Source organism: Merops nubicus, unplaced genomic scaffold (genome assembly GCF_000691845.1).
Source record: "Merops nubicus isolate BGI_N331 unplaced genomic scaffold, ASM69184v1 scaffold47092, whole genome shotgun sequence".
In the NCBI taxonomy this organism is placed as follows: Eukaryota; Metazoa; Chordata; class Aves; order Coraciiformes; family Meropidae; genus Merops; species Merops nubicus.
The window spans coordinates 17479-35344 of NW_008592515.1; the positions used below are offsets into that span (position 1 = coordinate 17479).

General features: G+C 39.6%; 1 protein-coding gene across 1 annotated transcript in view; it reads left to right on the plus strand.

Annotated features, from left to right (window-relative positions):
* SLC44A3 (solute carrier family 44, member 3) overlaps nt 1-17866 on the plus strand; it is a gene marked incomplete at its 5' end in the record, with an annotated part of 41445 nt that overhangs the window by 17379 nt on the left and 6200 nt on the right. Inside the window, 3 exons of the mRNA XM_008935152.1 lie at nt 1548-1713; nt 8465-8621; nt 11186-11269. Of these exons, the coding sequence (XP_008933400.1) occupies nt 1548-1713; nt 8465-8621; nt 11186-11269 (407 nt within the window). The remainder of the gene's footprint in view (nt 1-1547; nt 1714-8464; nt 8622-11185; nt 11270-17866) is intronic.

A 17866-nucleotide genomic window follows, 5' to 3' on the forward strand; every position in this document is an offset into this window, starting at 1 on the left:
TGTCTGTATTTATGCACCCATGTAGCGTTTTTTGATCCTTTCAAAGCACTTTGAAGCAATTTTGCAGTGCTGCTATGAGGTAGATGAATTTTTTTTCATAATTTACAGACAAATGGGTCTTGGTTCTGAAGACTTACAAGACTTGTCTAAACCTGATGGTATTGTTGAAAAACAGTCTTATTGTTTCTGTTTTTAGTTGTTCCTGAGATCCACAAAGTTCTTGAGTATGAATTCTGTGGATCTAGAAAAACAGGACAGAAATAAGTGCACCATTTCATAGATAGCTTTGTATCTGTGGTAGTTTTGAATCTGAAGGTGATGTGCTGTCCTGTGGGAGAACGTAGAATCATTTAGGTGGAAAGAACCTTTAAGATTATCAAGTCTAACTGTAAACCTAACACTGCCAAGTCCACCAACTGAATACATTATTGAATTGAATACAAGTGTTAAAGTTTAATTTATAATGCTATTCTAGCAGTAATAAGACAATTCTATGTATCACTTTGTGACCTCTTCCATGGAGTTTGAATAAGGAACTACTCACCTCCAGAGCTCATTTTATTCTGTGAACGTGTTTGTCTTTAAGGTTAATAGACCTAAGGCTTGGTAAACTTAACAAAATAGCAGGTCACCAGTGACCTAGAGACCTTTCACTAGGAACAAATGTCCTGATGCCATTAGCTCCTGACTAGGCTGCAGAGTTAAGTGGCATAACGGGATTGCATGGAGAAAGCCCTGATTGCTGAATTAGCTGAGTTACCCCTGCCTTTTTTTAGAAAGCCATCTATTGACTACGGAATAAAATCTTTGTTGTTAGCAGAAGTGGAAGCAGGTTTTTTTAGCTTGAATAAATTAACTTGTCACTGTTCCTGAATGCAGTAATAATACTGGAGCATATACTACCATAGAGATGTCTGATTTATTTGTTGTGGTTTTTTTTTTTTTTTTTTTGAGGCCACCTCTATGTGCCTGTATTTTGCAGAAGGATTGCAAAATGCAGAGAACATAAAACTAGTTGCCATAGTTCTAATCAGTAATAGTAATTAAAATAATAATTTTGTTTTGTTGCAATGACACAATCATTATACATCCTTAATATTTTTCTGCAGTCTTCCTTTTTTCCTTCTCATAGAAAAAAACTAAAGCGTTTCATAACTGACTGAGTTTGTTTCAGATTTGAATGAAGGAAATTAAGATTTCATTTACTTCTGAACCATTTGATTACTCAAACCTTGAGTAATGTCTTCTCAGAAATCTCTACTTGTTCTTACTTCTCTTGACTTTATTGGCAGCTGTGTCTCAATACCAATTTAAACATAAATTTTGCATTTTGTAAGATTTTCTTTTTCAAAATTCTATTTTAATTACAAAATTTTGTCTCTCTGGCATTGTTAGAATGTTAGAATTAAATAGCATCTGATTTAGTTTTTTTTAATAATTTTATTGAGGAAATGTTAAGAAAAGGGTACAGAATCACTTACATGTATTTTTTTTTTTTTTCATGTCTGGTGTGTTATAATAATTCAGTGGTGTAATCCCAACTCCAGGTACTGCACAGACTACTTCAGGAGGACAAGTAGAATACAGAGCTCTGTCTGGAATTTGCTACATGGTGTGGTATCATTTCATTGCCCTTATCTGGACTAGTGAATTCATTCTTGCCTGTCAGCAAATGACAATTGCTGGGGCAGTGGTTACTTGTTACTTCAACAGGTGAGTACAGAATTGCACCTGTATAGTTTTGGGTATTTTCCAACACCTACTTTCACTCATTTTCTAGGCAAAATAGTCTCAAGTAGACTGCAATTTATGTCAGTATCTTGGAATCCAATTTAATACAAAATAATGTTGCTTTTTGAAAGATCTTGAGTAAGATTCTACAGTGTGTATGATGTTAATGTGACTCACCCCTACCACTGGAGTTACTGGGTCAAATTGAGCCTTGATACAAGCCAAGAGTGCTCAGCTGACTCTGCTGAAATTGTTGTTGGGAAGGCATAGGCTGCATTTGACCCTTTGCTAGGAGGCCACATTAGCTCCAAATGGAGAGGCAATATAGAGCTCCTTGGTATTTTCGTGTATTCGTAGGCACTTTGACCTCTTCCTAAGTGTTCATCCCTGCTCTGGGTTTCCATTTGTTCCGACTGCGTAAAAGCTTAGTCTGATATTCCTTTTTTTTTTTTCTTCATTCTGTGCAGATATTTTCAGTTAGCTGCAAATGCTTGAACACCACTGTTAGGAATTTAGAGATTATGTGTAAACAAACTTTCTTGAATTTTATATTGCCCTGAAATGCAAATGTGGAAATGCAAATGAAGAAAAATCACCACTTTTCATGCTTTATACTGTTTTTTAGTATTGTAAAATGAAATTAACTTGGTTCCATGCACTGGTGTGGTTCTATCCTGTCATTGTGGGGCAAGATTTAAATCTGACAGTACATTGCTGAGTTTTTTGACAATAACAAGAGTAGTAGTCTGAAAACTTTTTTCCTGTTACGTATTTTGTAAGCTCTCTCACTCTCCTTGCTCTGTTCCTCTATGTCCAGTGATGAGGTTTTCTAATCTGTGGAAAAATTCTGGTATTTTAAGGCGTTTCTTCATTTTGTATTAGAGGAATATGGTGATAATCTCAATTTGTTGGAAAATCAGCCCTTGAAGAAGCTGATGCAAGAATGAGTCGGGGAGCCTGGAACAATGGCCACAGCTACCTAGGTCCATTGGGCTTGGGCAGCTGGGAAGGGAGGCCTTGGGTTTCTCCAAAACCTAGGTAGCATGTTTCTTTTGATGGTCTCTAGAATGTATCCTGAGATGATTGAGTTGCTGATAGAAAGACCTACTGCTGAATGGTGTCCAAATGGTCTGTTCCCCTCCACCCAGCAGAAACAGCAGCACAGGCACTGGTTGCCGGAGCAGCTCTGGGAGGATTTCCTGCTGCAGCCAACAGCAGCTCTGCTCCAGCCAAAGCAGCAAAGTGAGAAGACCTGCTAACAGCCAGTGCCCACTGTTGGTTTAAGTGATTTTTTTATAATCCCATTCAGAAAGTCAAGGCAGGTTGGTGGTCAACAAATGTATCAGGAGCCTGTCTCTGCTAGGATTCTTTGTGGAGCCGACAGTGCCACTGAACTGGTGCTAATAAAAGAGTAGATAAAGCGTAAAATGCTGATTTTTAAAAGGTTATGACCTGTAAGGTGTTGTGGTGAGCAGAGCCCGCCCTAAGCAGGGATCAGCGTGCGGAAGATCTGGCGATGTAACGGAAAGCTCAGACCGCCCACGAGGGGCACTGTGGGTGAGGCTTGTCATAGATAAGTGAATGCAGCGACGCAATAAACGCCATTTGCAGCATCATTCACATTGAAGCCTGTGTATGCTGATGGTACCCAACGGTAGAGGTTGGGGGGCAGAGATCCCGGGGTTCGGGTGTCCATAACGACAGTAAAGTGACACAGTCTCTCACTACTATTCCTGAAAAGGGATTCTTACAATCTTACTGCATTTATTATGGCATCTCCTTTTCCCTGTTCAAGCTCTAAGCACAAGTTGCTAGCATGGCTGTGATTCTGTGGCTAACAGGCTGCTCTTCTAAGTGAATTTATGTACCTCAGGCTTTAGCAATTGATTCAGCTCTAGCAGCTGAACGCTGAGGCATTAAGGGTTCATTTAAATTGGCTTGTTTGAGAAAGCACAGGAAAGAAAAGCAGTTTTGCTGACTTACGGGGTTGTGCCCTATTACTTATTCAAAAATATATTTTTAGGGTGTTTTTAAACCCGCTGGTTTTGCCTGGGAAGAAAACACCCCCAGCGGGACCCCCGTATTACCTCCAGGGTGGTCTTCAGCGAAGAGGAGGGCAGTGGCGAGTAAAGGAGGGATGGGCAACGATCGCTTTCTTCCAAAATAAAAGGTTTTAATAACATGAAAATAACAAACAAAAAGCACCTGAGGCAGGCACTGAAACAGCAGCCACCCCAGGGGAGAAGCGAAAGAGCCTGTGGCCTTGGGACCAGGGGTTTTTAACAGGTAGGTAGGTGGGATTACAAAGGCATTGTCCTGTAAGGATACACGGATGGGTTACCTACAGGTCAGGGGTCCAATGGGTGTTAGGGGATTGGTCTTGTGGTGGCTAAGCCAAGCACAACCTGGGAAAGATGGAAAATTCTGGATGTGTGCCCATGTTTGGGGACAAAGTGGCAACAGAAACCTCTGTCTCCAGGAGGCGCACTGCAACAGTGCCCTGCAGTGCATTTTGGTAGGATACACCATCTAAATCCCCGAGGTAAAGACATTGTCCAGATCTTCTTCATACAGAGCAGGGAAGCACCTGCAGAAACCGCTGTGATGACTTTTACTGCTCTGATAGGGCTTCCGCTCTTCAGCTATTTTTTACTGCTGCAGGAACCGGCCACAGGGTACAGAAGGTTCTTGCACCCAGTTGCGTTGAAATCATTTTGTACATCTACTGTTGAGCCCTCCTCTTGTTTGCCAGGTGACGTACTGTGTTGAGAGACTTGTGCTTGGAAAGGAAAATGCAATTTCTCTGCAGTGGTGATCCCCCTTCCTGGCCTTTGGGCTGTCAGCACAGATCTGCCCAGCAGTGCAGGGATGGGGAGAGAACAGTTAGCTGCAAGTGCAGTCACACTAGCAAGGGCAAGGGTTATCTCAAGCTCTTCCAGCAATTCTGAGCATGTCTGCTGTGTGCTTTTAATGTATTCCCTGGGGCAGCATCATAAAGGCATGTCATAAGAGTTTGTTTATGATACCTCACAGAAAGGCTTTCTTCTTTGCTTGGAAATGCTCTGAGGAAATGGCACGGCCATTCCCTGTGGAAATCTCCTTCCACAGCACATGTAGCACTGTGCTGCACAGCCAGCAGCCACGGGGCAGCTGCAGATGGGGAGGACAGGGGGTCACCTGAGCTGGATTAGTTTTACAGGTGACATATGTTTGACCAGGAATACCACCACTGAAAATGGATTTTGCCACCTTTTAATTAAGATGAAACATGAATGCATGAAAGATTTTATTCTGATTACTGTTCAGGACTTGTGAAAAGGGCTCGGTCCTTTAAAAAACATTCTTTGTTAGTATTCCCATTTTACAGGAGGGTTTATTTTCATCTTAATGTGCTTAGGTGCTGTGTGCATATTTACCTTTTCAGTGAGATGAGGCTTTTCTCCTCTCTGGGTTTAAAGGAAGATGATATTGTAACTTCACCCATGTTACAGGTGTCACTGTCCTGTCTATGTCCGAGCTTATTCAGTAACTCAAATGCATGCGTGTCACTGCACAGGGTTGAAATTAAGGAAGTACATAAACATTTGCAGGATTGGGGTTTTCCACCTGACTTTTAAGGTGTTCAGCACCACAACTTCCAGTAGACCCAGTGTGAGGTGAAATACGTACGTCTCCCGGTAAGCCAGAAATCCAGGTTTATGGGTTTGCACCAAAGTTGTTGTGAGATGAGCTAGGACCAAATTGTTAAAGGATTCCCCTTTCCTTTTCAAGCACATCTGCAATATTTATGAGTGTCCTTTGCTCTGCTTAACTTGACCTAACCCATGTAAAAGAGCTACCAGCATGTACACAGTCAGACCTGTCCCATGTGGTTGTGAAAGCAGGTAGAAGGACAGTTGGAAGTACAATCTGTGTCTTCTCTGTTAGCATGATAGTGTCTCTTTTTATTACAGATCTTGTAATTTATTATATTTGTTTAAAGGCTAATATTAATATTTACTTGAGGAGTGTATGATTCATTCCTTAACACTTCTAAAGTATTTTACACTAAATCACTTTTTAGGCTGTCTTTGAGGCAGATGAGGCAGGATTGAAGAAAACTAAGCACAGCTCTGAAAAGGACAGGCTTTTACAGAAATGTTTGGGATTTTTTTTTTTCCTTTCAAATGTCTGCCTCTTTTGGGTGTGTCAAGATTACATTTTTTGTTCACATAGAAAAAAAAATGTTTTAAAATGAAAGCTGAGACGCGTGTGTGATCGTCATTCAAAGAACTTAGTATTAGGAAAGATATCGAATATCAGAGAGCTCACAAGAAAATGAAGACCATTGGCAGTGCTGAAGAAGGAAAATTATTAAAAGATGATGTGGTATTGAGTACAGGTTCACAGGATTTTGGAACAGTAGTGTTCTATGCAAGTCAAACAATCCTGTGGTAACATAAAATAGGAATACCAAAGAGGAGAAACAAGCTGCAGCCCTAGTCAGTCTTGTACCGGGTTCTGCTTGGCAGATTCCTGTTTTTTCCCTTGTGTGCATGCTGTGAAGTCTACGTGCACAGAATTCACTGCACAATATACAAAACTTTATGCACGTGGCTTGTGCTAAAGTAATTTCAGGATTGCAGCTCTATAATGTACAAAGCTGGTTGCAACTTCATCCTTAAGGGTAATTGGGTGTAGGTGGATGATTGAGCCAATCTTGAGCTTGTTTAGAGTCAGAAACATCACCTATTGCTGTGTTTAGCTACACAGCTTTTCCTGTGTCACCTACCCTGAGCCACCATTAGAAAAAAAGTGGTTTTTTCTCATCTGTTGGGGAGCAAAGCAAGAAACCTTGTCAGACACTGTTGTTCCTTTGCTAGGAGAAGGAGGTGTGGAAAAGCATCCAAATGTGTAGAAATTTATCCAAACTAATCTTCAGATTTTGACATGCTTGCTTATTAATCAGTCCTGTTAGAAATATCAAAACCTGTCTTCATTTTTCTCCTCAGGGGCAAGTAAATTATTAGCACAAGAGTAAGCTTTGTTCTTTCTGTATTTCACACCCATGGTTAACATTGAACTTGTAGAAACTTAATCTTTTATGTTCTGAGATCTGGCTGAGACTGTCCTGTGTAAGGCCGTGTACAAAGGAAAAGGAAACAATGGTACTGTATGGATAGAATAACTCATCTATACTGTGATGTGTTTCTAACACAGAAACCTGATGACTTAAAAAAACAGAACTGCCTTATTCAGTATAAAATTCCACTATCCCCCAGGCTGTTCCCCTCATTGTAAGACCAAAAATAATAAATGAAGCAACTGCTTTACTGGAATTTCCTATTTAAAATCATGTGGCATGTTCACATATTTAAGTACAACTTCTCAGCTGCAAAGTATTTAGTGTTTTGAATGAACTGCAGTGATACCTTTAGGATTCTTACAGAACTGTGATACCTATCTTGATACAGTGTTGATGATTTAAATCCTTACTGACTGAAGTGAGAATTTAATAAAAATATATTTGTAGAGATTTTTAGCCCCAACCAGTCACTCTACTATCACTACCTTCTTATTTTTTAGTTTCTTGTTCAAACTATTTATTTTTCAAGATAACAGGTTTTGAAGGAATTACTTAAGAAAATGGGATATCTTATTTGTGATATAAAGTCTCATCATTACTTAACTACTTAGTCAAACTGCGGCTGGGTCTGTTGCCTAAGTAAATTTGAGCCAATTGCTTAAGAGCTGCTTTATATAAGGGCCATTTATGTCTATTGGTCAGTGGGTTTTGTTTTTTTAATCCTCTGACACATTTTTCAAAAGGTATTTATAGTGTTAATCTGGTGGATTATGGTTTTTTTATACAGCATTTGAAGAGGGATAGGGGAGTGGCTTTAAATTAATTTCCTGGCTTTTATATGAATTCTTCAGAGCTGTGTCATACTACTCTGTAAATGATTGACATTAAACTGACCTTTATAAAGCAACCAGAAAAACCCAACAACTTGTATTTGGGCCAATTTTTTGTCCTTGCTTTTAAATTTTGGGAACATACAATTTCTCCAAAACAGTTCAGGCTAGTGTGCAGCAGAATTCCAAAGGCTTTAGGCTAAATTATAATTCTAAAGTATAGTAGTATGATATTTCTTTTTTTTTTGTGTATTCCATTTTAAAACAAATACTGTTCAGTGAAAAAACCTCCTATTATCTGACCAAAATGTAAACCAAAATTTGATCAAATTGCAAGAATAAAAGTAGATAGCAAATCTCGATGTTATGTGTGAGAACTTCTGATTTTTTTCCTATGTTTAATTTTACCACTGGAACAGAAATATTGGATTCATTCTTTCAGACTAAATCTGCAGAAACAACAGTCAAATAAAAGATTGTGGGGAATAAAAGAAGTGACAGAAATTGGAGAGAGCTGTTACAGACATATTTTCAGATGATATTCACTTCTGGTATTTTCCACTGTAGGTTTTTTCGAGATATTTTTCCATTACTGAATACATCAAAACAGTAATTGCTGCAGAATTAAACTAATCCAGTAAAAGTTGTAAACTCATCAGGTTTCCTTTGGACTAAGGTGAATACTCAGATGGAGTCAGTAGGAAAACTGGAGTTGTTCAAGTGAGAAAGCAGATAGTGGCTTAATCCTTTGATTTCCAAATATTGAAAAGATACAATGTTTATCTTCTTGGATAAGTTTCTAAAACATTTCTAAATTGTTTGGTTTTTTTCTTTCTAGAAATAAAAATAGCCCACCACCTCACCCCGTCCTGTCTTCCATATCAGTTCTTTTTTGCTATCACCTAGGAACTGCTGTAAAAGGCTCATTTCTAATCACAATACTGAGAATACCAAGGATTGTTCTGTTGTACCTTTATAATATCCTGAACCAAAAGGTAGGTATATACTTCTGTAACACCCTAAAAATAGTAGGTAAAAGGCAAGATTTTTGAAAAAAAATGAATGTCTTACTTGAAAAATGGGTATGTGGATTTTATATTTTATCCCATTTTCTTCATTAGGAAATTTTCCTCTTAACTCACACTATTAGTCCTTCCTCTTTTCTTTCTCAGCTCAGATATTTTTAAAAGCAGAAAACACCAACATTAAAAACCACCTTTATTTAGTATATATATATATATAAAGGTTTTTATGAAGGGTAAAGGAAAAAATCGGCAGAATGTTCTGTTTAAAGTTTTTACATCATAAATTTTGAAAAAGCAAAGGTAAGTAAGAACATTATTATTGCATATAAAATATCTTCTAGAAAACATTTCATCTGCCTTGTGTTATGAGTTTATAGAGAGAATGTATGAAATAAGAACTATTTCAGAGATTTCTGTAGGATCCAAACCAGATCTTTTAAGATATATAAAAAATATAGCTGTGCTGTGTTGATCATTGCTTTTTTGCTTTTTATCTTTCAGGTATCTTTACATCTCTTATCTTCTGCTGGAAATATACCATTACAGTTAGTTCTGGCACTTTGGCAAAGAGAGAGGGTTATCATGATGGCAAAGCTCTGATTTTAGAGGAAGATTTAGGCACAGTTTTTAAATGTAGGCTTTTCTCTATGGTTTACCTTGGCCTTGAAGCATGTTATATATGGGCATGACAGGATATTTACAGTGATTGTTCCTGGTACCTATGAGGCCTGTTGAAGGGGGCATAGTTTGTGAAGACTTAATTAGGAGCTCCTTGTACTAAGATACTTGAAAGATGTGTCTGGGTTTGTGTCACTTTCATAGGAAAGCCTTGTTTATAGACCTTGATGAGCTGGGTTGGCTAAGGACTTTGTTAAAGATGACGGGTGGGGTGAGTTGTGCTTGACAGAAGATGGAATATTTTCTGCCTGTAGAGGAAGCAGAGTAATTGGACATGGTGGGTGCTTGTTTTTGTAATCTGAATTACGGTAGAAGATTTAAGTAGCCAAGAAAGGTTATTTATGTCTATAGCAGTGTGCTACAAGCTCATTTTGCTCAAGCTGCTAAACTTTCAGCTGAGGGTGTGACTTGACCCCCAGTTGTATGGACTGCTAAAGAGGCTGTAAAGTGCTCAGGCCAGCTATTGTCCCTAGTCCACAGAAGGATCCCTCCATAAAGTAACCTTGCCCTTTCCCCTGAGAGAAAGAGCAGGTTATGGCCCCTTTCCATTGAGGCTCTTCCATCAAGGGCCAGAATAGTGGTAACTAAAGGGTGTAGAATGATGCTGGATTCTTAGAGAGCTTGCCCAGACTTTGCCATGCTTGCAAAAAATGCTGCAGTTTTCTGTGAACAGGAGGAAAAGTCATGGGTCTGCAAGCTTGCAGGTAAACTCACAGGTGTTTTCTATACAGCAGTCCTCAGGCAGAACCAGAGAGGAGATTGCAGTTGAAGTCTCTTGCTCTAGGTTTTTAATAAACAGTATTTACTGAGATTAATGCAGTTTTAGTAAAATAATCTCTCCAGCAATACACAGCAAGATTAAAGTATTTCCTTGCTATCGGGAGTTTGCATGTACAGTCACCATCCTAAAGGAATTATTCCTGAAACATTTTCAAGAACTTCTTTGGAAAAAAATTTGGGAGGTTCGTGGTTTCTGCACAAATAGTTGTAGTTGTGGGGACCTGAGGTTTTCATATAGTGACTGAAATATCTCTGCTTTCCAAAACAAAACAAAAAGGTTCTGACCTCTGGAAAAAGAAGGTTAAAAAAACCTCAAGTGTCACTGAACAAAATTTCCTTTTGCTGAGAAAAACAGCCAGTTAAATTTGGAAGGCTACTGTAGCTCCTAAGATGTCTTTTTTCTGTCATGCTTGGTAAAATCTTTGTATGCTGAACAGTTCTGAGCTCATGATGTGATGGTGAGGGGGGTGGAAAAAACATGGATTTTCTCTGCTCTGTTTTAGTGTGAAATTAATATAGATAACGGTGTATTCTAATACATGTTTTTTTCCTCCTGTCCTGAATAATGAATGTTTGCTCTGAGTCAATACACATGTGTGCATATAAGTCTTTCTGCCCATTCTTGTGTTTTTTTTTGTTCTTCATGGACATTTTTTCATTTTTGTCAATTGGTCATTTCAGAACTGTGAAGAATTTTTCATAACCAAAAAAAATTAAAAGTATATTAGTGTACTCCCTTATCACTGCAAAGAGTTACTGTAAGTGTTACTGACTTGCCTGCCTGTTTTGTTCTCCAAGCAGCTGTTAGCTCACAAAGCTACTTGCAAGTCTTATTTTCTATTCCCAGAGAAGAATCTTCCATCCATAGGGAGAAAAAAATATGCTCAACTCATCAGTCATTAGTACTGAAGGCTCTGAATTAAAAACAATTCCTATAGTCCTAAAGGAAATATCAGCTGCCTAAGTGAATGCTTTATTAGAAGATTCAGTCACCTGTAAAGCAAGTTTTTCTAAAATGGTAGTTTTGGTTTAGATTGATTCTGTGTGCATTAACCAAACGTTTCATTTTATTGCAGGAGAGTGCATGTGCAAAGTGCCTGTTTAAGTGCTGTTTCTGCCAGTTTTGGTGCCTGGAAAGCTGCCTGAGATACTTTAACCAGGTATACTCTGTGATCTCTTTGTCACTCACCCGTCTGCATACCTTTTATAGAAACCATGTCTGTATGGTAGCTCCATGTAGCATGACTAAAGCAACATCCAGTGCATGCAAGCCAAAGTTTCCTACTGGCCACCTCAACTAAACAAAAAAAGTCTGTAAGTGTAGATGGAACTTGTTGCAGAGGCAGGGAATTGACAAGGATGCAAGACTTTAGAAAACTCATTAAAGACAAGTTGAGAGAGGCCTTTTGGGAGAGCCACTTGGTATTTCTGTAGGGAAGAAGACTTAGCATTTTAATGATTTGTGCTAGACAGAGTACTGAAATACAGAGGGTCCAAGTGGAAGGAGGCAACAAAGAAGTAAGAAACCCACCTGGAGATGTGTCGTGAAACTAGATAAAGTATTTTCTGCTTGAAAGTCCTGAATAAAGAAACTTGAACTCCTGGCTGATTTCCGTTATCATCAGTATATCTGCAAATAGGATCCATGATGAAAAAGCCAGATGATATAATATTCTCTTTCTTTGAAAGACATCTTTGTTTTGTTAGCAAATCTGTTTCAAAAGTGTTTTTTATTGGAAATGGATTATTTCTGACATAGTTTTTCAGATATGTGACTCCTACTTTTTCCTTCCTGTTCCTTTTCTCCAAATGTTTTCCAGCTCTGTGTACATCATTATAAGTAGTTAATTTTTTTGTCAGTCCACTTTTGTTATTTCTGGAGACTGGTATTATTAATATGAAAGGGAATCAGATGTTCATGCTGATTCCTAACTCTCTGACTGTTGTGTTCTTTGTTGTCATTGCTGAGGATAGTAGTGAAGTAAACAAGACAATTCTGAGAAAAGTTCTGACTTCTTCTCTAAAATAGGTACATAAATTAAGCTTAATCGTGTGCAACTATGAAGAGGTTTTTCACTTAGTTCAGCCTAGATTATATACGTGTGCAGTGAAATCTCTGGTTCTAGAGGATGGATTGTTCAGGTTTACATATTTTAGGTAGATCTTACGATCACTGATTTAGTGAGGGATCTCGAAGTTCATTTTGACTGTAGGCCTTTGATTTGTAGTCACTGTTTCCCCTTGGCTTCCTGCCTTTCAAAGATATCCAGCATGCTAGTGTTTGCCTTCTCCAGCTGTTGTGTGCTGTGTGTTTGTTAAAAAGAATTAATTACTGTTATGTTCTTCCTTTTGTTTCAGAACGTTGTATTGTAGCTCATGTTCCCTGAAAAGCTTTCCTGTTTCCTAATCTGTTATAGGCTGATTTCTGTTTTTATAGAAGTTATGAGTTTTATCCTGCTGATCATAACACTGTGTTTGCTGTTAGATGATTGTTTGTTTGAACATCTTTTTTGCGAAGACAATGGTCTTCCACATGCTCCAAATCCAGGGCAGTTTGGGCAAAGGTTAGAGAAGAAGAAAAGGAAGACTATGCTGTAAGATTTTTAATGGAAATGTTATTTGTATGAAGGAGTAACGTTGGTCTCAGATTATTGCATTTCATAGAGTAAATAATGTCTCTAATTAGCTTTTTGTTTTTTTTCCTGTAAAGAATGTATTCAAGTCTACGTCTTAAAAAAATTATTTTGACTACAACTGAAAATCTTCAATTTTATAAAATCTGCAGCCAAATGTAAAAAAGAAAAAAGTCAGGGTAATATCCCCAAATAAGTCTGCTGTTTGAAGCAGCTTAACTTATGGCTTAACAGTAGTACTAAACTCTTAAGAGCCATTACTGAGATCAGTGAAAGCTGCTGGGTACCGCCTCAAAGTTTCACACAGGTGTTGAACATGGGACTTGGAGAGGGAGGAGGACTTGGAAGAGGTTAAAAAATTCCTTTTACCTTTATTTCCAACATTTTGAAACTATTCCTAGATCAGATTTTGATTTTTGTGTGAGTTGAAATTACTGAAGTGTGGAACAGGTGTTAGAAGAGTTGGTCCAAAGCTCATTGTGTGCATTAACATTCCTTACTGTATTTTTTCCTTTTATTCTAGTATTACTTTCACTATAGTAACAAGCCTATAATTACCTGAAACACCTAAAATAAAAAAAAAAAAAGTACCTTCCCCATCACACTGTTTTCCTGCTATATTGCTTTAGATTATTGAGATTTTTTTCTTCTCATTCATTCACAAATTTAATAAGGATTAAACAGAGCCCCTTGTTTTCCTTCTGGGAAACCTGCAGATGAGAAACAGGTGGTGGAGCAAGTAACACTGGTGATACAGTACAAGCTTCTTTCTTCCCATGAAGTATCAACCAAGTGCTCTGTTATGTTATCAAAGAGTACTTTTTGGGCTGAGCTGCCATCTTTCAGGTGGGTTTTACACAGACTTTGATGGTTGCTTGCATCCCTGAGTGCCCTGTTCTCTGCAGGCTCAGCTAGGTTTTGTTCAGCCCTCCTGGAACTTAGCCCAAACTACCTACATAACTTGATTGTTCTGCTTCAATAGTTTGCCTCAAGTCTTGAAGATAGATTCATAGAAAATCTTAATTGTCATGACTGAGCCCAAAAGGTACCCTGTCATCTTCCCGGTGTGGCAGAGTGCTGTGCTAGACACTGCCAGTGTCTTTCCAGCAGTGGTTGTTGTTGGAGGAGGGATAACATAAATACAGCATCCTGTGCAGATTGCAATGTGGATAATTACAATTTGCCTTCCTAAATTTCTCTTGGATTTGTAACTGGATCCTGTGCTAAACTGTGGTGTAGTGTTGCTATGTGCTGTTAAACAGTTCACTCCTTAAGCTGTTCCATTTCGGTCATGGGCAAACTGATTCATGTGTGTGTATAATCCATTAGTAACAATTGTAAAATGTTCTGGATTCTATCTGGATGAAAAGTGCTTTGTGAATATAAAGTCATTATCCTTACTTGACAGTTCTGTTTGCCAACACTTGTCAGAATTACCACAGATTTTTCATCTTCTGGCTCTGATGGTTTTAGTATGTTCCAGATAAACATATCCAATCATCTCAAGTGAAATTTCTCTTCCATAAAAAGAATAGGCTGGGTTTTTGATGCAGTTTGGGAGCTACAAGGTCTGTCTGTCTCCTTTCTTAAATTGTAGTGGCAGTCTTAACTTCTGATGCATCAAAGTGCTTGCGATTTTTTCTTTCCTTTACAGCCTTATTGCAGTGACTTTTTAAAAAACAATCTATTTCAGGACAGTTTTGCTTTTCTGTGTCTGCTTTTGGTTCATCTGCAGCCAGTTGGCAAGTGACCGTTCCAGAGTGCAGCACATGGATTTCTGACGTTGCTGCTCAGCAGCATGTGGTTTCTCTATTTCCATCAGTGCAGTTACTTGCAGCATACCCATCCAGGCCCTGTGGTAGCTGTTACTGAAGTCACCACTGTGTTAGCCTGCATCTGCTGGTACCCAGTCTCTTCACTGATGCTGAAAGCCAGCAACTGTCTAGTGTAAGAAAAGATAAGTAAGTCGGCCTGATGGTCATATAACCATGGCAGCTTGTTCTCTCTTAAACTTTGGATGGAAGCCTATCAGGAGGTTGTGGTTAAATGCCTTGTGGAGAATTGACCTAGATAAAAACAAAATTAATGCATGCTAATGTAAATATAGTTCTCTGCACTGCCAAGCACATTGCGCATCACCCCATAAAGTACTTGTGTTTCCTCCCAAAACCAATACTGCATTTTTTACTGCATTTACCATTACTGGGAAAATTGCTTCTAGAGGTTAAGCTAAATTTTCAATCATCTTGAAAATTCAGTTGGCTAAAATGTTAATCTTCAGTGAAATTGTATTTTAAATATGTTTGTTTTCCTTCTAGAGGCCTTATGAGTTTGGTGGCAGGAAATAAAATTCCTTAGGTCCTTACTTGCTCTGGTAGGGTTAGCCTTGTATGGGATAGAGATGAACAAGGCTGACTATCTTGCCTTGATGTCTTTCTCCTCTCCCCTATCCCATTGTAAAAAAAGAGAGAAAGAAAATAAAAGGCAATTAAACAAGTGACCAATAGTTCCGTGGTTGTAACCAGAGCAATTTATGAACAACTCTTTGGAAATCATAGAATCATAGAATCATTTAGGTTGGAAGGGACCTCCAAGATCATCAAGTCCAACCACCAAGCCACCAGGGCTCTAAAGTCCTCTGCTAAAACAGATCAGAATCTGTCAGGGTTGGAAGGGACCACAAGGATCCCCCAGTTCCAACCCCTCTGCCATGAGCAGGGACACCTTCCACTAGATCAGGCTGCCCAGAACATTGTCGCACTAACTGCAGAAACCATTGTAAGCAACTCCAGTAATGATGTAATCATGATGCAACGGGAAATTAATGCAGGGTCCTTGTGATCTAACCCCTGTGGTTGAAGTGGAGCCCAGGTGCAGCAGTGCAATTCTGCAGGAAAGGACACCCAGTGACCCTCTGAGGAGAAAGTTGTGTTGGTCCTACACACTGAATGACAGCCACGGAGGGAGTAGATGACACACAGAGTAAGAGCAAGGAAAGTTGAAGGACAGGATTTTCTCCAGTAAGTCCCGACTGCAGAAATAAATTTGTACTTCTTGGACTGCTTCAGAAAATTCAGAAGGCTATTGAAGGATTTTTTACATATGGTAATTAGTCTAAGAATCAAAAATAACCATTTCTTTATTAGCTGTGTACTTACTGGTTGGAAGTGAGAGAGGAGAATATTCTCTGTGTGTTTGTCGACCACAGGATGATAGCCCTTGGTTAACAAGGCAGCAGAAGGGGCAGATTCAGTCCTGGAAGTTACGAGATTAAATACTTGCACCAGAAAAAAAGAGAGAAATGCCATTGTGCAAGTTGCTGGTTAGGGGATCAGATTTACCTCCCAGCAGGTTCTGGAATATCCTGATGTGTCTGCTTTGACAAATGAAGAGTAAGAGCAAGCCTGTTAGCCATCTGTGAGTATATCAAAAAGATAAACAGCGCAGAGGGGTAAGAGCCAAGACAAGAGCAGCAGAAGAGCGAGTAGTTACAAACTGTTCATGACTAAATGTGGTCTGGAAGTTGGAATAAGGTTCCTAAGGACCAGAGGGACAGCTGTCTGGAATAGCTCCAAATGTGAGAGTTGGGAGAGGGAAAAGCCCTAAGTAGTTTAAAGAGGGAGCTTTCCACTGAAGAGAAGAAATAGTATAATGTGCTAATCTGCAATAGCCAGGGACTGGAGTGGTGGAAAGTCCTTTCCAGTCCTATGTGTCCTCATCTCTTCAGGGGGGCCTCACTGGCCCATGTTGCTCTAATTTCCCAGTGCTATCTGAGAGGCACGACACAGCTTTTCTCCCCGGCTCACTAACAGCTTTACTGCGGCCACAGCAATGTCACTGCCTCTTGCTGCCACGGGATCTTGTTTTCGGAGGGGATTCCGCTGGCAGCCGTGCCATTCGCCAGCCGAGGCACTGGGCAGTCCGGGCCGTGCTGCGTGGCCTGGCACGGCCTCGGGAGACCTGGCGGCAGCGAGGTAGGGTCGGGCTGAAAATGTCAGCAGGGCAGAAAAAGCTGAAGTGGGACGGGAGACCAGCATGTCTCCTGCTTCTTCTTTGAAGGAGATTCTGTTGCTATGGTGATCCTTTCTTCCCCAAGCTCATTTTGTTAAAGCAAGTCCTAGAATGGAGGACAGAATTCAGCTGTTGCACAAAGTAGCAATTATTCTCGACGATGGGGGAACTTAGGCCTGGGTCCGAGCCCAGCGGCTTTCTCATGAAACTACCCCGTCAGTTTTTCCGAGACCCTTGACATTCTGTGTTGTGAGGCACAGAAGGATGTATTCTTTAAATAGGTTTTTTTTGCATACTGTGGTATTTGGAAATATGTAAACATTCACATTCCTTATTTATTCATCCTGACACTGAGGAACTAGTGTCTGGTTCCCAGGCCCCAAGCCAGAGGAGGCTTGTGTTCTTCACAAAGGTGGTGATACAGTACCAAATTGCTGGTGCAAGGATAGAGACTGTTCCTGACCCACTATCTCCCACTCTTTCTGTTCAGTGGTATGCTGTTGATGACATTGTTACCTGCTTGTCACCACAGCAGGGGGTCCCATTGTAACACATCAATGCATTAAGCAAAGAGAAAAAGCATAATGGCTACATTAGGCCAGACTGAGTCTCCATCTAGTTCAGTATCCCATCTCCAGCTCAGTATCCCATCTCCAACAGTGGCTGTGCGTGAATGCTAAGGTAGAAAAAGTGTGTATTTCCCTGTCCTCGTGCTATTTCTGAATCCATTTTCCATCTAGGGACTTTTTGAGCAGAGTATATTCTCTGCGTGTTTAATAACTCACAGTGGATTCCTTTTCCTTGAATTTTCAACATCTCCCTGGGGTTCATGTGAACTTTTAGTAGCTAAAGCGTCTTTTGTCCAGCAGTTCATGACTTGCAGACTTACAGTGAGAAACATCTGTTTTCAAATTTGGCTCCTACTACTTCATATGGTACTCCCCCTGCCTAGTCTTTGTTCTGGAAGGAACAGTGAGCTATCTAACCATACCTACCCTCTCCACATTTCTCATGGTTTTGTAGAACTTGTACTACATCCTCCTTCAGTCTCTTTTCTAGACAGAAGAGTATTTAGTTGTTCTCCAGACAGATGACATTCCATACCTTTTGGAT